Source organism: Rhinatrema bivittatum, chromosome 1 (genome assembly GCF_901001135.1).
Source record: "Rhinatrema bivittatum chromosome 1, aRhiBiv1.1, whole genome shotgun sequence".
Lineage (NCBI taxonomy): Eukaryota > Metazoa > Chordata > Amphibia > Gymnophiona > Rhinatrematidae > Rhinatrema > Rhinatrema bivittatum.
Genome location: NC_042615.1, coordinates 335,767,736 through 335,787,795, shown reverse-complemented (window position 1 = coordinate 335,787,795; position 20,060 = coordinate 335,767,736). Strand labels below are relative to the sequence as shown.

General features: G+C 45.0%; 1 protein-coding gene across 10 annotated transcripts in view; it reads right to left on the bottom strand.

Moving 5' to 3' along the window:
• Positions 1-20,060, bottom strand: part of RUFY3 (RUN and FYVE domain containing 3) — a 263,821-nt gene that overhangs the window by 126,950 nt on the left and 116,811 nt on the right. For all 10 annotated transcript variants that reach the window (XM_029598577.1, XM_029598631.1, XM_029598639.1 and 7 more), the window contains 4 exons: positions 19,151-19,324; positions 6,240-6,357; positions 2,528-2,629; positions 69-192 (listed from right to left, as the gene is read on the bottom strand). In XM_029598577.1, the coding sequence (XP_029454437.1) occupies positions 69-192; positions 2,528-2,629; positions 6,240-6,357; positions 19,151-19,324 (518 nt within the window). The remainder of the gene's footprint in view (positions 1-68; positions 193-2,527; positions 2,630-6,239; positions 6,358-19,150; positions 19,325-20,060) is intronic.

The following is a 20,060-nucleotide window of genomic DNA, read 5'->3' as shown; positions in this document are numbered from 1 at the left end:
AACTTAGACAAGAGCAGTTTTCTCCTTCTGTAGTCCCTCAGCCAAGTACCCCCAATACAGCACAATACCTGTGAATCTAAGTCTTCCCCTTTCATGCAGAAATTTGCATCAATGACATTGAGTCCCACTAATAAACCGGCAATTATAGCACCTTCTTCTTCCATCATAAGGGCATTGGTTTCATAAAATTCACTGCAAAAAAACAAGCAAAGGTGCAACAAATTTTATATGGGTAAAATAGGTGCAATTAAAGTACTTTAATGATTAAACACACACCCAGTGAGGGGAGGCTATGAGGAGGTCCTGATTTCAAAAGAGTTTTGCCAAAGGCCCAGAATCTGTGTGTATGGGTTGGGAGACAATGCTTTTGAAATTCAGGATTACAACTGTTTACATACAACAGGATACTGCTGAAGAGATCATTAGAACTCAATGGAAAAACAGCAGGCCCTAATAATGTAATCATGACTCCACTGTGGACCACCCATATTGTTCAGGGTTCTCAATGGTCGGTCAAGAAGCCAAAATAGGACTGCCTTCTGCACATAGCTTAGTTCCTACAGTAGTCAAAAGACTGAGAAATGAAATTAGCCAGAGACCCCTTGTGTATGCGTGTCTTATATTGCATAACCGTGGTTACACAAATATTAGTTTCCAGCTCAGGATGCTTGATGAAGGATCGGTGTTGCTCATTTTGGGATTTGTGCCCCATCCACTCTGCCATGCAATTCTTGTTTCTCCCCCCCTTTGCTGCCTTCCATGTTTCGCGCCTGCCCTCATGAAGCAGCATGCCCAGCTCATCGCTTGGCAAAAGCCACCGCAATAATAATGACAGCTGTCCTTCCTCCTTCCCTGGGGTTGCCACCCCATATCTCTGGCCCCCCGCCTTCCAGATTCACTACTCTTGGTAATAAAATTCCTCTAAAAGTTCTCTCACAGTGACCTGAAGGAAGCTTGGATTTCGGTGGCTTTGATTGTGAAGCAGTGCTACAAGGATCTGCTCCCCCGCAGAGGGAGGGGATTACCAGGTACCCCTGGGTCTAATGTGAATCTTTGATGGCACCACTCAAATTTGGAACTTGAGTGGGTATCAAGAGGGGTTTGTAAAGACATGCAACCTAAGAGCCTTGAAGTACCCCGAAACTACAGATAAACAAGGGCTGGAATCTGTGGCTTTCTTGGCCTGTCACTTTCCCTGTATAGAGATGGCAAAGGATCATATCCCCAACCTTTCTGAAACCAGAGGGGAATCCAGTTCCTTATGTGACCTTCAATATCAGAAACACAGAGTCAAGAGAGGAGTTGGCTTCTGCTGATAGAGATAGGAACATCTGAACTACTGATATTAAATGCCCTCATTAAAAACCATGAGATCAGCCGGGGAACAAGCAGTAGGGTGGGTGGGGGGAGCCAACCCAAAAATATAACAGTTACAATTAGGAGTGCTCCATCGTCTTAGCGGTAAACTAGATATAAGTAAAAGGATAGAAAGATTACTGTAATAGCTTTTTGACTTTTGTGAGCTTCCACTCGCTAGATGGCACCATAGACTAATCCTTATATGACTATACTAATTTCCAATCAATATCACATCAATGTAACGAGGTCACCAGATATGGGTATAGCTAACATGTTAGCTTGTAACTATGTATAGTAAACTTAACATAATGAGCAAATTATACATAAATCTGCTATTTAGCTCTGACATAAATGTGCAACACAGAAAAGATTTAGCTTGCTTTCTCTCTCTCTTGCTGTGCTTCTGTGATAAGAACTCTCTATCATATTTGCTGCAACCTATTTGCTACAAGTGACAAGTTCCAAGTAATAAAATATACACTAATTATTCTAGGAGGAACGCTTCCTTGTAGTATCTAGGAAGAGAAGGGGCCTGGCAGACATAGCTGTATATTCGGGGGATTTACAGTTTACAATTGTCTTGTCTGTTTAAGGAGAGAAGGAGTTCTCAGATACTGCAAAGGTGGATTGTAAATCTTTCTGAAAGGCAAGCGTTCTCTAAGTAAAAGGGGATTCAGCATCCAGAGTTTAATAGGCAAGTAATGGATGAAAAGATGCACAGACTGTAACTTTAAACGAGAGGTTTTTAATTACCTTCCACAGCCATGGTTCCGGATAATTAACTCCTTCCTTGAGGTTTCTGGTGTCTCTGTGGCTGCCTTCCTTTTCAACTCACTAATTTCTATTTTATTTACAACGGCTAATTTCAATAGTGTGACTAAATACTCTCAGAGGCTGATATTCAAATGGATTTGCCTGGCTAAGTTTAAGCCCAAGTTTTGAATTCCCCCATGCCTTTCACCAGCAAAATTTAAGCCTGTAAACAAAGACAGGGCAGGGGGTGCTCCGGGAACATAACTAAACTTTATCCGGATAAAATTTAGCCAGGTAAATCTGGTCAGAAAAAAACGCCATCATAAAGTTACCTGGGTCATACATTCTGCGGAACACTTACTCGGATATCACAGCGCGGTAAATGGTGTGAGGGAGAGCGCGAAAGAGAACTCACCTGAGGAGATCTTTCCTGTTGATCAGCGCTTTCATATATTCTGAAAGTTTCTTCTGCATCAGAGCAAGACGCAACCAGGCTCTTCCTCTGCCCACAGGCGTTCTACCAAAAACAAGGACACAAAAAATAAAATCTCAAGTACTGCACACTCTGAAACTGCACATCAGCCAAAGACAGACAGAATGCTGGATTACTGAGCAATAACATAGGAACTCTTTTCTTGCTCAAGGGACTTTTATGCTGGGAACATGTGCAGGTAGCTCACAGCACAGCAAAGGCACACAGACTTCACACACAAAGGCCATAGAGTGTTTTTTTTGGTCTACAGAGGCCTGAACTGGATTTGAACTGCTCACACAGATGTAAAAGACTAATTCAGCACCTATCCAAGAAGTCAGGGCTTCTCCAACCTGACCTCAGGACCCTACAAAAGCCAGCTGGGCTTTCCGGGTATCCACAGTATCCCCACCAGCTCACCAACCACAGAAGATGAAGAAAAACATGGAACTGCTAAGTGGACCGCTTTTGACAGAGTATCGAAAGTACAATTTACCCAAATCATTACTAAAATAAAACTTGCAAATCACCCACATACACCATTCCAGCTAGCTCTCTAAAACTAATACATAGCATTATCACTCCAACAATCACATCCTTAATCAATCAATCAATCACTCTCGGAAGGCTTAGTCCCCGATTTGGCGAAGCAAGCGGTGATAAAACCTATTCTAAAAAAATACCAGCAGTTCTGACAGTTGGGAAAACTGTAGACCAATATCAACCTGCCCTTTCTCTCAAAAATTCTCAAAAAAGCAGTTTTATCACAACTAGAAGACTATCTAGATGACCATCACATCCTACATCCAAACCAATTCGGGTTCAGGAAGAATCGCTCAACTGAGATTACTCATATCCTTAACAGACTCCTTACTACAGGGATTTAACAATGACGAATCCTACTTTCTGATTCTTCTCGACCTAATGACAGCCTGTGACACTGTTGACCATGCTCTACTATGCCAGCAGATGAAAAAAAACTGGAATTGACTGCTATGTAATCAAGTGGTTCACCTCCTTCCTATCAAAAAGAACTTTCCTAGTCAAACCGGGCAACCATATGTCTGACACCTTCCCGACTGATGCAGGTGTCCCTCAGGGCTCAGCTCTCTCAGCAACTCTATTCAACATCTACATGCTCCCCCTGTGTAAATTACTATCTGACTTAGGTATCGCCTTCTACCTAACCGCTGATGACTTTCAGTTTTATATCCCATGCCACAAATCCATTGAAAATGCAAGGCTGAATCTCGCGTCATACATGAAGACTATATAACATGAACTGTCTAAACTCAAGTTAACTCTAGACACTAAAAAAAACTGAAGTCATTCTATTAAGAAGAAATCTACCGATAGCGAGTCCTCAAACACTTGATCTGGGTAGCTTCGATATTATACCTTCAGAGCAAGTACGAGACTTAGGTATACAGAATGACAAGTTCCTAACAATGGACAAGCATGTAAAATAAATTAATCAAATCTGGCTATGCCAAACTGCGCTTCCTACATAGACAAACATTTGTTGACTCTCACAGACTTCCGCACGGTTCTGCAGACCATCATCTTCTCAAACTTAGACTACTGTAACTCTCTGCTACTCAGAGTACCCAACTGTCTACTAAAAAAGCCTACAATTATTACAAAATGCCGCTGCTAGACTCTTAACAGGATCAAAGAAATCTGATCACTTCTCACACTCTATGATAGCTCTTCACTGGCTACCTGTTCAGTCCTGTATCAACTATAAAGTCCTAACATTAATACACTCCACCATCCACTCTAACAACTCTGGCTTGGTAGGTGTAGCTCTACAATCATACAAGCCGCAGAGATCATTAAGATCTCAAAACAAAGGATTAGGAGCTGTGACATCATTACAGAACACTCACTCTAGCTAAAATAAGAGACTGTGTGTTCTCAACAGCAGGCCCAAAATTATGAAACTCTGCCTGAATCTCTACGATTGACTGCAGACACAAAGAAATTCAAACATGACCTAAAAAACATGGTTATTTCAAAATGCCTATAACCCAAGTTAAAATTATCTGAACACAGAGCATGCACCCTCAAGGACAAAGTCATTTAAAATGTATGTTTCTGACCTCTTCTAGTCAATGTACATGTTGATCTTTAATATATACATCATGTTGTAAATCGTTGTGATCTTTTATTTGGAATGACGGGATATAAAATGGCTAAATTAATTAATTAATTAATTTGCATATTGAAACGTTAAATTAGTCTCAGGGACTAATTCTGTGTTTTGGCAACCATCCTCCTTGTTAAAAAACCTTAAAACATGACCCTGCAAGACTACCTTCTTCCTCTGAATCTAGTCTTTTACACTGAGACTTCATCTCCATAGCAATTGTTGCTCTTTTGGCATTCATAATAGCATGAAATCTGTTTGTTTAACATAGCATTAGGGAAAAATAACCCTTGCTGTAGTTACACGATGTTAGGTTCCATATTAGGAGCTACCACCCAGGAAAAAGATCTAGGCATCATAGTGGATAACACTTTAAAATCGTCAGCTCAGTGTGCTGTAGCGATCAAAGAAGCAAACAGAATGTTGGGAATTATTAGGAAGGGAATGGTTAATAAAACGGAAAATGTCATAATGCCTCTGTATCACACTCCGTGGTGAGACTGCACCTTGAATGCTGTGTACAATTCTGGTTGCTGCATCTCAAAAGAGATAGTTGCGATGGAGAGGGTACAGAGAGGGGCGACCAAAATGATGGGGGGATGGAGCAGCTCCCCTATGAGGAAAGGCTGAAGAGGTTAGGGCTGTTCAGCTTGGAGAAGAGACGGCTGAGGGGGGATATGATAGGGGTCTTTAAGATCATGAGAGGTCTTGAACGAGTAGATGTGAATCTGTTATTTACACTTTCGAATAATAGAAGGACTAGGGGGCATTCTATGAAGTTAGCAAGTAGCACATTTAAGACTAATCGTAGAAAATTCTTTTTCACTCAATGCACAATTGAGCTCTGGAATTTGTTGCCAGAGGATGTGGTTAGTGCAGTTAGTGTAGCTGGGTTCAAAAAAGGTTTGGATAAGTTCTTGGAGGAGAAGTCCATTAACGGCTATTAATCAAGTTTACTTAGGGAATAGCCACTGCTATTAATTGCATCAGTAGCATGGGATCTTCTTAGTGTTTGGATAATTGCCAGATTCTTGTGGCCTGGTTTGGCCTCTGTTGGAAACAGGATACTGGGCTTGATGGACCCTTGATCTGACCCAGCATGTCAATTTCTTATGTTCTTAATATTTTTTCAACATACTTTCCATTTTACTCTTTTTACGCTGATTCCATGCCCCTTTCCCTTTGCACATGTGAATGGCATATAAAACGTTTTGTAATGCGTCTGTGTGTGTGTAAATATAGTCGTTTCACATTGTCAGCATACTAGGTTTGGGATTTTGTCAAAATGAGTATATAAAGTAAAAAAAAAGAAAACCATCAGACCCATTTTGGTATCGGGACAGCCTCAAGAATTCTGTATGTGGCAGATGTTCAGAGGATCCTATCAAAATTTCTCTCATGCTTCCCCCTCCTACCAGCCAGGCCTGGCTCTTTTCTGTCCAGTGATCAGAGACATAAACCAAGAGTCATTCACCTGTAGAGTAAAACTATCTGAGTTTCACTTACTTTAGCCCAGGCAAGTCTTTAACACTTGCTGTGATCTCTGAAGCTTCAGGTACCAGCTTCTCCACCAGTTCCAGAGGTCCCCAAAACGATTTGTTTTGTCCAAGGAAAGTCTTCTTACCTAGAATTTAAAAAAGTCCTTATTTTAAATTTAGGGACATATTTTTGGCATTGACATAGAAAGAAGAATGCAATCTGACCTTCGCCACAACATAACCCTCATTGGATATAGGAAAGATTAGTCACCTTTTATGTTGCACTGCTGCATCTATACATGCAAGTTGAGAACTGACCAGCGAGAGAGATTGCAGAAGAAACTTCAAAGCATGCGAACGCTTATTTATCTATCAAGTTTTATATACCTCATTCGGTTTCGCCATCATAACGATTTACAAAAAATATGAAGGTTTACAAGATTAAGGAGGATAACAAGGCTGTCAAAATGTTCAAAAGGTTGTTAACATAGGTTGTTAACATAGGGATAACATATACAAGCCTACCAGAGTTCTGATTGATCCAGGTTCCCTTTCAACCACATATTGTCGCCCCCAACCTTCCTCTTCCCTCATCCTAGTGTAAACCCCTCCTCACCAATAGTCTACCACTTCTTTGATTTCACTTAGCCCTCGACGTCCTCGAGACACAGATCCATTATAGCATACTATGTAAATATTAACTGTAAATGCGTTTTTACTATGTAAATATTCCTGTCCCTCTCTCTTTTTCCTCCTATCCCAGTTGTGAACTTCCCCGTTCATTGTAACTATTATTTTCCGCACCAGTTCAATACCTCTAGTTCTATGTTCAATGCACAACTTGTTAAATGTAAACCGACTTAATGCAACCTCTGGTCGTGAAAGCCGGTATAGAAAATAATAAAATAAAATAAATAAAATAAGTTAGTTGCTGTTCAGTTTTTTACATTTCAATTCTTTGTTGTAAAATATACTCGTGTTGAGTTTCATTTTTCTTCAGGTTAGATCGGAGGGGGTTGGCGTTATGTTCATTGGGTGAGTTGGTATGCTTTGGTGAACATCCATGTTTTTAGATCTTTTTTGAAAGTTTTTAGGTTTTCTTGAGTTCTGTTGGGAGGGAGTTCCAGAGATTTGGGCTTCCTAGAGAGATTGCTCTCTTTTGGGTTGAGGTGAGGAGTTTTGAGCGAGTTGGAGGTGTCTTTAGAAGTCCTTTATTTGCTGATCTGAGGTTTCTGTTTGGGGTATGTAGTTTTATAAAGGAACTTAGCCGGTTTTCTTGTTTTTCATATATAATTTTAGGTAGAATGAATAGTTTTTTTGTATTCAATCCTGAATTTTATTGGTAGCCAGTGTAGTGAGATAAGTGTTGGAGTGATATGGTCATGTTTTTTAGATCTAGTGAGGATTCTTGCGGCTGTGTTTTGTAGGATTTGGAGTTAATTTGTATGTTTCTTCTAGTGATTTTTGTATTGGGATTAATATTTGAATGTCATCAGCATAGATGAAGTGGGTCAGATTGAGATTTGATAGGAAGTGGCATACTGGAAGCAGATAGATGTTGAAGAGCATCGCTGATAGCGCGGATCCTTGGGGAACTCCAGTGTTTAGGTTAATTTTCTTTGAGAGGGTATCATTGAGCAGCACTTGGTAGGATCTTTGTGATAGGTATGAAGAGAACCATTGTAGGGTTGTTTCCTTTGCTCCAATTTCAGATAGACGGTCAATCATGATAGAGTGATTTACTGTATCAAAGGCTGCTGATAGGTCGAGTAGGACTAGAAGGTAACTGTGGCCTTTTTCTAAACCTTTGAGTATGAAGTCTCCATGTTCAGTTGCTTTCGGAAGCCAAATTGTGTGGGTAGCAGGATGTTTTCTTCCAGGTGGTCACTGAGCCGTGTGTGGACAACTTTCTTAATGGATTTTGGCAATGAATGGTAGGTTTGATATGGGTCGGTAGTTCAGTGGGTTTTCTGGATCAAGATTATTCTTTTTCATAATGGGTTTGATGATTGCCGATTTTAGGCATTCTGGGTAGTTTCCTTCCGTGAGGGAAAGGTTTACGATGTCACGTTATCGTCTTAGTTATTGATGGTTCAAGATTTTTTATCATTGTAATGGCTATGGCGTCAATAGGGTGTTTGGCTGGGTTCATTTTTTTAATGATCATTTGGACTTCCAGAGAAGATGCTGTCTCAAGTTGGGCCAGCTTTTTGTTTGAATGTTCTGTATTTTCTGGTCTTGTGAGTCATTTTTTAGGTTGTTCTTTATGAGGATTTTGATTTTTTCATTAAAGAAATCTGCACAGTCGTTACTAGTGATCTTTGGTGTTGATTGTGACTGATCATCATAAGATGATTTGGTTAGGCTTTTTACTATGTTGAACAGCATCTTAGGGTTATGTTGGTATTTGTTTATTTTGTTAGTGTAAAAGTTTTTTTGTATTCTGCTAATTGTGCTCTGTATGTGTTAAGTAGTGGGGTTGTTTTGTTGTTTCTCCGTGACTTCTCTTTTTTTTTTTTTGAGTATCCGTTTGGCTGCTCTGATGTTGTCGTTGTACCAAAGGTTCTGATTTTTTAGTTCTTTTATAGTTTTCTTTATCATGGGATTTATCTTGTCTGCTACAGTTCTAGTTATGGTAATCCAGGATGATGTTGCGTTTTCTGTGTTTGATAGGTCTGTTTGTTAGTTCAGTTTGTAGATTTACTTGAAGAGTTTCGATGCAAAAAGGTGGACGGTATGAGAAGGATTTAGTTGTGCTTTTTCTTGTTGTGAGTTTACAATTTGAATATAAGTTTACGTGGATGATATAGTGGTCTGACCATGGTATTTTCGTTATCATAGTTTGGTGGTTATGGACAGAAGATGTATTCTAAATGAACTTTACTGGTTAATAATGCAGTTCAGATTACCAACTGATTTACTGAGTGATGCAGACTACCTTGAAATTCTCTCTCTTCATATTATTTCACACTATGAGGCTGAAAGCAGCAAAACTGGGAAATATGTCTTTGCAGAAAGGGTGGTAGACGCATGGAACAATCTTCCAGTAGAGATGGTAAAAGCAGAAACAGAATTAAACAAACATAGAAAAAACAAAGGCCTGGGCTAAGCACAGAGCATCCTTAGCTGCAAAGGACAAGGAATAAATAAATAGAGATCAAACAACTACAACAGGAAGGGAAAATAGGCAGTCTGGATGGCACTTGCCATTTTTACCTGCTATTGCTTTAATTCATTACCATCTAGGAGGTAATTTTGTAATATTTAACATAAAAATGACACCAATTTTCAAAGCAGGCTTATGTGCGTAAGCCTGCTTTGAAAAGTTACCCCATCAAATGTATGCACACACACTTGTACCTGCTATATGGTGTGCATACATTCCGCAGGAAAATTTACTTACTTTTCAAATGCAGGTATGCATGCAGATGCAAACCCTGCCCCCAAATCCATGCCCTGGGATGCTTCTGCACAGTCTCGGTAAAACTTACACTCACACTGTAAACATGTATAGGTTTACTTGCCTACCGAGTGGGCAATTTTTTAAAAGATAATCTCTGCACCTAAAACAGAGAAGTCCCTTTGAAAATTATCCTCCAAACGTATAAGGTAAGTCATTACAGAGTCAATAAGAGACCTGAACAGTACAAATCTTTACAATCTTATGTAAATAACAAACCTTGGGCAAGATTTACTAAGGCTTTTCTCCTATTCCTTGTCTATGGGGAAAAATGCTTAGTAAAGCAGCCCTTGGATTGCTAATTAACAAAGCAAAAAAAGACACAGTATAGATGCAAGCAACAGTAATGTATGTGGTATATAAATATGTTAAATCAATTAATAAAATTCATAGATTATACTGGAATCCTAACCTGAGCTGGGGAGGGGGGGGGGGAAACTTTGTAGCATTGCAAAATTCTGTTATAGGCTGGAAAAAATTTCCTTTTGCATAGAGGATGTTAGTTCTCACATGTGGGCGACATCATCCAATGGAGCCCAGTACGGAAAACTATTGTCAAAGTTTCTAGAAGCTTTGACCAGCAGACCGAGCATGCCCAGCATGCTGCTATCTGTGCATCCATGTGAGGTCCTTCAGTCTCGTTACATAGAAGGAAAAATTACGAGCAAAAAAATAAAACAAACCAGAAGGAGAACCCAACTCCATGGCGAGGTGGCAGAGAATCTTGAAGACTAACATCCTGCTGTCCTAGGAGAATACCTGTTACAGGTAAGCAAACTGCGCTTTCTCCTAGGACAAGCAGGATGGTAGTCTTCACATGTGGGTGAGTACCAAGCTCCAGACTGTCCCTGAGAACAAGAGAGACCAACAGCGACCGCACAAGGTGCCCACAGGCACATCACAACTGCGGCACTCTAGGTCAGTAGGGGATTGTCTGGTTCCCACAGAAGCACGAAGAGTTGAGTTCAGGCCTGGAACAGGTTGCGCAGGACGGATTGACCAAAAGCACTGTCCTGACGCCAGTCTTAATCCAAGTAATAATGAGCTGCAAACGTGTGACGAGAACTCCAGGTTGCGGCTTGGCAGATTTCGACGTGGACTGCATAAAAATAAGCCACCGATGTCTCCATAGCCCGCACAGAATTAGCCTTTACTTTGCCGGCTAGCAAAAGGCCCGCCTGCGCATAGCAGAATGTAATGTAATCCGCAAGCCAATTCGACAAGGTTTGTTTACCCACTGCCACTCCCAGCCTGTTGGAATCAAAGGACACAAAACAGCTGAGTGGACTGCCTGTGGCCGGCAGTGCGAACTAGATAGAAAGCCAAGGCCCTTTTACAGTCCAAAGTATGAAGAACCCATTCCCTCAAGTGGGATTGAGGCCTCGGAAAAAAGGTGGGTAAAACAGACTGATTGATGTGAAAAATCAATGACAATCTTGGGCAGAAACTTAGGATGCATATGCAGGACTACTCGATCATGGAAAAACTTCATGTAAGGAGGGTATGTGACAAAGGCCTGAAGCTCACTGATCCTACGACCCAAAGTGATTGCCACCAGGAATATGACTTTCCAGGTGAGGAACATCAGGTTGCATGAGCCGCGCCAGGACAACATTAAGATCCCAGGAAGCAATTTAGGGCTGCAGAGGGGGCTTCAGCTGGAGGAGGCCCTGCATGAAACAGCCTATTAAAGGCTGCACTGAAACGGGCGCCACAGCAACAACCCGATGGTATGCACTAACAGTGCTAAGGTGCACCCTGACTGAGCTAGTCAGAAGCCCAGACTCGGGCAGATGCCACAGGTAGTCCAACAGCCGGGGAAGGGGACATGAGAAAGGATCCAAACCATGTCCTGCGAACCAGATGGAAATTCTTTTCCACTTCAAGCTGTAGGACTTCCTGGTGGAAGGCTTCCAAGAAGCCACCGATACCTGGGAGACAGTCTGAGTGCGCCAAGGGCTGGAGGACTACGCGCTCAACATCCAAGCCGTCAGAGCCAATGCCTGGAGGTTTGGATGGCGCAGGGTGCCCTGATCTGTGAAATGAGATGGGGTGACGTCCCTAGCCGGATGGGTGCCCTAGTCAACAGAATCTGCAGAAGCAGGAACCAAACTTGTCGGGGCCACGAGGATCATGGTCCTTCCGTCCTGCTGAAGCTTCAGCAGTGTCCTCAAGAGGAGCGGTAGAAGGGGGTACGCATATAGTGGACCCCTCCCCCAGTGGAGGGAGAAGGCATCGCAAGATGGACGTCTGCCCCCTGGCACTAAGGAGCAGAATCTGCTCACTTTGTGGTTGTGAGTGGAGGCAAAGAGGTCCCACATCTGGCGTACCTCACTGGCAAAATAGTTCGGTCGCTACCTCCGGGTTGAGGGACCACTCGTATGGCTTAAGTGGTCCGCCAGCACATTGAGATGACCCAGTAGGTATGTCACTCGGAGAGAGACATCCCCTGTGAAAGGGCCCAGCACCACACTTGCACCGCTTCGTGGCAGAGGAGGAATGAGTCCGCGTCACCCTGCTTGTTGATATACCACATCACTACCTGGTTGTCCGTCTGGATCAGAACTTCCTTGTGTGACATCCGGTCTCTGAACGCTCACATCGGATCGCCCGAAGCTCCAGGATGTTTAGTTGACAGCGGGCTTTGCTGGCAGTCCAGAGACCCTGCGTGTGGATCCTGTCCACAAGGGCTCCCCAGCCCTGAGGAGAGGCATCTGTGGTGAAGATCACCTGAGGTGGAGCAACATGGAAGGGAATCCCCATCTCCAAATTGGAGAGGTTTTCCCACCAAGACAGAGATGCTCGCAGAGGGTCCGTGACTGTGACGGGAGTCTCAAGGTCCTGGGAGGCCTGTCGCCACTGGGACAACAAAGTCCACTGAGCCCTCCCCGCATGCACAGGCAGGCGAGAGGGGTCACATGGACGGAAGCAGAAGGCGGATGCCTGCCAACTGTTCTGGACAAAGGCGATAGCCCAATCCCTGGGCAGAAACGCCTTTTCCTGCTCTGTGTCCAGCCTGGCCCCTATGAAGTCCAGCTGAGGAGACAGACAGAGATGAGACTTGGGGTAGTTGATAAACTCCAACGTCTGTAGCGCCTGCACCGTCAGAGCCAGCGCACTCAGGGCCCCTGCCCGGGAGTCACTCTTGATCAGCCAGTTATCGAGGTATGGAAAGACATGTACCAATCGACTTCTAAGATAGGCCGCCACCACTGCCAGGCATTTGGTGAAAACGCGGGGGGCAGAAGCCAACCCGAAGGGCAGCACCCTGTATTGGTAATGAACCTTCCCCACCACAAAGCAGAGGTATTTCCTGTGATCAGGGAGAATGGTTATGTGAGCGTATGCTTCCTTGAGGTCGAGGGAGCAAAGTCAGTCTCCTCCGCTGAGGAGGGGGATTAGCATTGTGAGAAATTTGTTCAATGCCCAGAGGATGGGGAACAAGCTGCCATTCATTTTTGGGTTGAGGAAATACTTCGAATAGAACCCTCAGCCCTGTGGGAACGAGAGACCAGCTTTACCGCACCTGCTGTGAGAATGGTGGAGAGCTCTGTTTGAAATATGACCTGTTGGACGGATGAACCCAAACGATGGACATGAGGGAGAGGTCCCTGGAGATGGCTGAAGTTGAGACAGTACCCCTGACAGATGACAAAGGACCCATCGCTCCGAAGTGATCTCTTCCCAGCAATGGGCAAAGCCGAAAAGCCTGCCCCCTACTGGGGGATCCGGTGTCAGGGATATTGTCGACTGACTTCCGCTCCCTCGCTGCCAGTCAATAGTCCGTGGCTGGGGCTTGCTGGGATGCCAGCTGGGATCTAGGAGCTCACTGTTGGCGAGGATGGCCCCTGGAACCAGTGCGTGGCGTATTAGCCTGGGAGGCCGGAGGATAATACTTCTTCTGCTGGTAAAAGGGCTTCCGGGATCCAGGCCTGGAGGACCTTCCTGGTTGAGGACAGGCCTTCAGAGGCACTAGAGGACAGTGGTTGAAGGGTGTCATGATGATCCTGAAGTTGCGCTACCGCAGCCCGGATTTTGTCCCCGAAGAGGTTTTCACCTGTGCAGGGGAGGTCGGCTAGCCATTCCTGGACCTCCGGCTGGAGGTCAGAGGCTCTAAGACATGTCATCATCCGGGCACCGATGCCCATCGCAGCTATGTGGGCCGCTGTCTCAAAGACATAATAGGTGAATCACACCTCGTGCTTGCCAGCAACTAGATCCAGATGGCAGAGAGGACTTGCTGCTGTTGTTGAGGCAGCCCCTCTGCAAAGTCCTGGAACCGCTTCCAGAGGTTCAGTTGTACTGGGTCATGTAGAGCTGTTAGGCGGTGATGCAGGACATCAGCATAGCACCCTAAAAGACCTTCCTGCCCAAGGCATCAAGCTCTTTGTGCTCTCTCCCCAAAGGGGCAGAGGCGTGGGTGCGGGATCGCCAGGCCTTCTTCAAGGTGGACTCCACAACCACCGACTTTTGGGGGAGGTGCTGTTTCTCAAACCCCATGGCCTGCTGCACCAAATAGGTGGCATCAGCCTTTCTGATGACGGGGGAGAAAGAAATGGGGTACTCCCAAATGCGGAAGAGGTGGTCCTTGAAGATATCGTGGATGGGAACCACCACGATTTCCTTCAGAGCGTCGACAAACTGGAACACTTCCAGCATTTTGTGCCGTGCATCCTCCTCCGTGAGTAACTGAAAGGGGATGGCTTCAGCTATGTGCCTTACAAACCCTGCGAAGGACAGGTCCTCAGAGGGTGACCAATACCTTTCTTCCGGCGGGGAGGGCTCCAAGAGGGGGTCGTCCGAATATTTAGAGGACATCTCCGTAGAATCATCTCTCCAAAGGTTGTAAGGCCCTTCCTCCTCACTAGGACCCAGGTGACGTGGACGAGGCCATTGAGGGGCATCAGCTCTGGGTTCCAATGGCTTCGGAGGCCGCACAGGAACAGCGGGCATTGATAGTTCCCCTGGCATCAAGGGGACTGGCTGCAGAAGACTGGATGGGCCCAGCAGAAGCTCAGAAAATCGTGGTCTCGGAACTAGAGCATCACCTGTGTCTTCCTCCTTGGAAGACCGGGATCACTCTGTGGAGGGCATTGGTGGCCGTTTAAGAATCGAGGGTCCCTCGGCCACTGGCTGCGTCGGTAGGGTGCCTAAAAGGACATCCAGATGCTCTAGCAGGGGTGCTAAAACAAACAGTGGGGGCTTGGGCACCGGTGTGGAAGCTGGTGGCACTGGCAGCTTAACGCTCTGAAGCACCTTGAGCACCTCCTCCTGAAAGTCCAGTGTAGCCAGGACTGAGGAAGGGGGACGAGGAGTCACCGGCTCTTTCTCTGATCCCCAAGGAGGCACGGTGCCCGGCACCAATATCGGTGGGGAACACCTAGGACTACCGGGGATACTGGAGGATTGGGCCTCCGATGGTCAGTGGCGCTTCAGTGGTGGCCCAGAACTGTGCGTCGACGACTGGTGGTGATGCTTATGTGATCACCCTCTGTGCTTGGACCGGCTTTCCCCAGTGCCAAGAAAGCAGAGGATCCTGAAGTGCGGAAGAGTGTTGAGATCATCAAGGTTCTCTCATCGTCCCCAAGATCCTTCAAAGGACATGGGAGAGGGATAATGAGGGGAAGCCTGTCGAGAGGCTTCCTGCGACCTCTTGGGGTCTAGGGATTTAAAGGAGGAGTAGAATTAGGCACCCCAAATAGATTTTCCATCTTATTGAGACGCGCCTGATGGCCCTTGAGGGTCTCTGTGTGACCAGATGGACACCCACGGACAATGTGCGAGGCCCTCAGGCAGAGGATACAGACCTCATGCGGATCCGTGATGGACATGGTCCGCGGGCACTGGGGACACCACCAAAAACCAGTTGATGCTGTGAAAAAACCCCGGCATGCGGTCGATGACCAGCGGCCACTGCACAGTGAATTGGGAATCAATGGCAAGGTTGGAAAAAAGGTGACAAACCTACCACACCGAGGAGGTACAGAGCACGAAGGGGGACCAGACGAGGAAAAACCCAGGAAAAGACCCAATACTTCGAGAAAACCAGAAAAAGGCAAGAGCACCATGAACTGCGAGGTAACTGCACCACGGAAAAGAAGAGACTGAAGAGGGACCTCGCGTGGATGTGCAAATAGCAGCATGCTGGGCATGCTCAATGTGCTGGTCAAAGCTTTCAGAAACTTTGACAAAAGTTTTCCATGTTGGGCTCCATCGGATGAGGTCGCCCACATGTGAGGACTACCACCCTGCTTGTCCTAGGAGAAATGACCTTATTTTACAGAATAAATAAACCTGGTCTATAAACTTAAACACTGGACATTCCACCTAAAAAATGTTCTATATTTCTCGACACCAGTCAGAGCTCTGGTGGATCATTCCACTTCCATCTGGAGGCAATCAAGAGCTTGGGCTGAACAAGGAAAGGAAATATACCAACACTACCAAACATGACCTGCACATGGATGCTGGCCCAACCTGTCATCATATTCTAAGGTTTCTATGATACCTTAGGATAGAAGGATCGTGACTATCCTTAAGCAAACATTTGATGCATGGGCAATGACCTTGCAAATCATTTCTTGTTGTTTCCTGGTGGCTCGATATTGTTTGCTTCTCTCTCAGGAGATCAATGACTCTGGAGTGAACTCCAGGGCAGTTATGGAGCCAGCTGCTGCCTTTCTGGCAGATGCCAGCTGTGATTTGGTCTGCTCTTCAGCCAGAGGAGTGGCTTCCATAGTAGCAGCCAGGCTTCAGTTGTGGCTGAGAAATTGGTCGGCTGATGTGACCTCAAAGGCTAATCTTTCCAAATTGCCTTTAAAGACACGCTTTTATTTGGGAGCAAGTTGGACTTGCATTTAAAGCTTGTATTACAAATAAGGAGTTGCCGAAATAAAAGAGAAAATTACTTCTAAAAAGTGAACCAGGAATTTATATATTTATAGCTCCACATTAGGATGAGCCACCATTCACCTGGTCCCTGAAACAGGCAAGAGCCGCTAATTGAACCTTTAAGGAATTAAGGGCCAAACCAAAAGCCGAGGTAGAGAAAGGTGCCCAACCCCCTGCTCGCTCCTCTCAACACCAGGAGGGTCAGCCCCACCAGGGCCTAACAACCTCCAGGGAGGGACACTAACAAATATCTTCAATCTCTTTTTTTTTTTTCCCCAGACTGCAGGGATTGCAACTCTACCATGTGTTGGAGAGCGAGAAATACCGAGTGGCTGCAGGTGGCACTCCGGGTTATATGCCAGTGCAACTTTCCCTGTCTCCATCTGCTGGAAGGGAGGCATAATCCCAGGAGTCTGGACTGATAGGGGTATGAACAGGAAAGACATCCTATCTGCTGTGAAACGTTCTGCAGTGTCTGTGTGTGTGCACAGATACACAAAGCCACTCTCCCCAAACAACCCATGCAAACATCATGCTGGTAAAGCCAGAACAGTCCAGAGAGGAGATTGCCACAGACTGTCCAGTGATCGACGGGGGATACAAGCTGCTGAAGATATAAAGAGGCAAGACCCACAAAAAGAGTTTTTGTCTTCTGCAAGAGAACCTGGGCGCAGATCTAAGCACTGAGAAAACTCCCCACCCTACCTGATCGACAGAAAGCGATTTGGCTTGTTGCCCACTTGTGGAAGCTAAGTCTTCGTGTGTTACAGGATATTTTAGCAAAGCCTGACTTGCTGTTGTATATTCCTCCAAGATCCCAAATGAATGCAGCTACTTGAATTTCTATTTAAATATATGCTATAAAATGAATGGTATTGTAATAATAGTAATCGTATGCATTAGTCTATTGGGTGATTTTCTGAGTTTCAAGAATACGGAGACTGGTAAGAGACCTTTTCCATACATGCCTAAATGGGAACTCCATCTAGAGATATTTGGCAACACACTAACAGTAGATAGCAGAGAAAAACATTTGGCCTACCCAGTTGCCCATATAGTCACTGCTGTAACCAGGGATATTGTCCAGCTGTCAGGTGAGCAAGATTTGACAGCCTTCAGAAAAGCACTCCTTCTCCTTAAGTTCTTAGCTTCCAAGTTAGTCTGCTGCCCTTGCTAGGAAACTCGCCACCTCCCTCCCCTGCTCCCAAGGGAATGGTACTGTCTAGGGGTAAAATTCTTCTATGCAAAAAACAAGAGTGGTACCTGGGGGTGATTGCATCTGATGATTTAAAGGTGGCCAAACAGGTGGATAAAGTGATGGCAAAAGCCAGAAAGATGCTTGGCTGCATAGGGAGAGGAATGGTCAGCAGAAAAAGGGAGGTGATACTGCCCCTGTATAGGTCTCTGGTGAGACCTCATTGGAATACTGGGTAAAGTTCTGGAGACTGCACCTTCAAAAGGATATAAACCGGATGGAGTCTGTCCAGAGGTTGGCTACTAAAATAATCAGTGGGCTTTGTTTTAAAATGTATGGGGACAGACAAAGATCTAAACATGTATACCCTAGAGGAAAGGCAAGACAGGAGAGATATGATAGAGATATTTAAATACCCCCGAAGTATCAGTACACGGGAGACTCTCTTTCAATATAAGGGAGGCGATGAAACGAGGGGACATGAGATGAGAGTATAGGGGGTAGACTCAGAAGTAATAGGGAAATATTTCTTTATAGAAACAGTGGTGGATGCATGGAATAGTGGAGGTGGTGGAGACAAGAACAGTATGTGAATTCAGAAATCATGAGCAAGGGAGATCTCTGAGGGAATGGTAGGGATTGTAGAGCCAAGAAGATGCGTGGATGGGCAGACTAGATAGGCCATAAGATCTTTTTCTGCCATCATGTTTTTGTGTAAATGCTTCCCTCTGTATCTGAGTTAAAACAGACTCTACTGGCATATAACAGTATGTGTGGAACCCGGTTTCCAGCGTACTTCTGCACATGTTGGGAACATGTGTTCCAGAGGGCGTAGTTAGGGCGAGGATATGACTCAGTCCATGCGTTCTTATTCTAGGAAATATACGTGTAGGTTACCACGCATATGTTAGGCCCTGCTGGAAGCAGGCATACCTTTAGTGTGCGGATGCTTCCGTGCGCATCTGGCAAACATTTGCAGGCGCAGGTTCACTTTAAAAATCCCCGGTAAAGTCTGTGTATACATTGTAGATGCAGACTTTATCACTATTCAGGGAGATATAAAAATGACCCTGCCTATGACAAGATAGAAACATGCTGCACACAAGGAAAAAAATATCCAAGACATCCAACAACTGAAGACAAAACTCTGCGCCAGCCAAATAAAACAAATCCCAATGCTACCCCCCCCCCCCCAAGTTTTCAGTTTAGAAATCATTAACCGTTTAAGGTTAATGAAGAGAAGCAGAGCGGCAGGAGGCGGCGATGATTAGTTGCTAGCTAGGTGTCATGCATGCCAGCTGGCAAAGCCTGAAACTCATGTAACTGCCGAACGTCTCTCTCGTGTTTTTAATTGCAAACTGGTTCTGTTTTTGACTTCCAAGAAATCCCTTACCTTTTAAGCCATGTTTAAGGCAGTGTTCCATCACTACGAAGAACTGCTGGAGAGGGGCGTAATCGGAGTCCAGCGTTCGGCCCAGGTTCAGTGCCGACTCGATCAGGCCCTTTATGCTCAGTTTCGCCATGTTCATCAAGTTCATCCTCTCGTTAGCCATGAGGTAATTGGGATCTGTAGAGAGGCAGGGGGAAAAAAAAAAAAAAGCTTACTGCTCAGTATAGGGGTATTACAATGTACCCTGTACCTCATTTTTTGCAAAGAAAAATAAATTCACATTTCTGCTCCTCCTGGAAATGTAGGCAGGCTAATTTAAGCAGAGAACACATTATTGGGGGGGGGGGGGGGCGGGGGGAGGGAGAAGGCAGCATGGAGTTAGTGCAGGAAAACAACAATCAGGACTTCTGAGAGTAATTCTGGATTTACCATTTCAGATTGACTTATGCCTCGCAATGTACCCAGTAAATGTGGAAAGGTCTCCCTATTACCAGCAGCAGGATAAGGAAGCTCACCAGGGCATGACACATCCGACCGTCAGCTCACCGGTGGCGACTGAGAATTAAAGCAGGCGAGTGACACAGGAGAGGGCTGTATAGGTGCAAGCAGGAAGTAAGCGCAGAGAGAGAGAGAGAACGCAAAGAAGAGGAGAGAAAATGAGGGTGCAGTGAACAGAGACGGACTTAGGGTTTAGCCACCCCTAGGCACTGTTGCTGCTGTCGTGTCTCCCGCCCCCCAGTACGGTTTGCAGCAGCAGCAGCAGCTCAGGGGTAGATTCTGGGGCAGAAGCTGGAAAATCCTGTAGCACATTGGCAAACATTTCCAGCTTTTAAATTACGTTAGAAAAAAAATTAGTTACAGACTTGCTCTTGTCTGTATACTTAATTTTTTTTTATTCGGTGAGGAAAAGGAA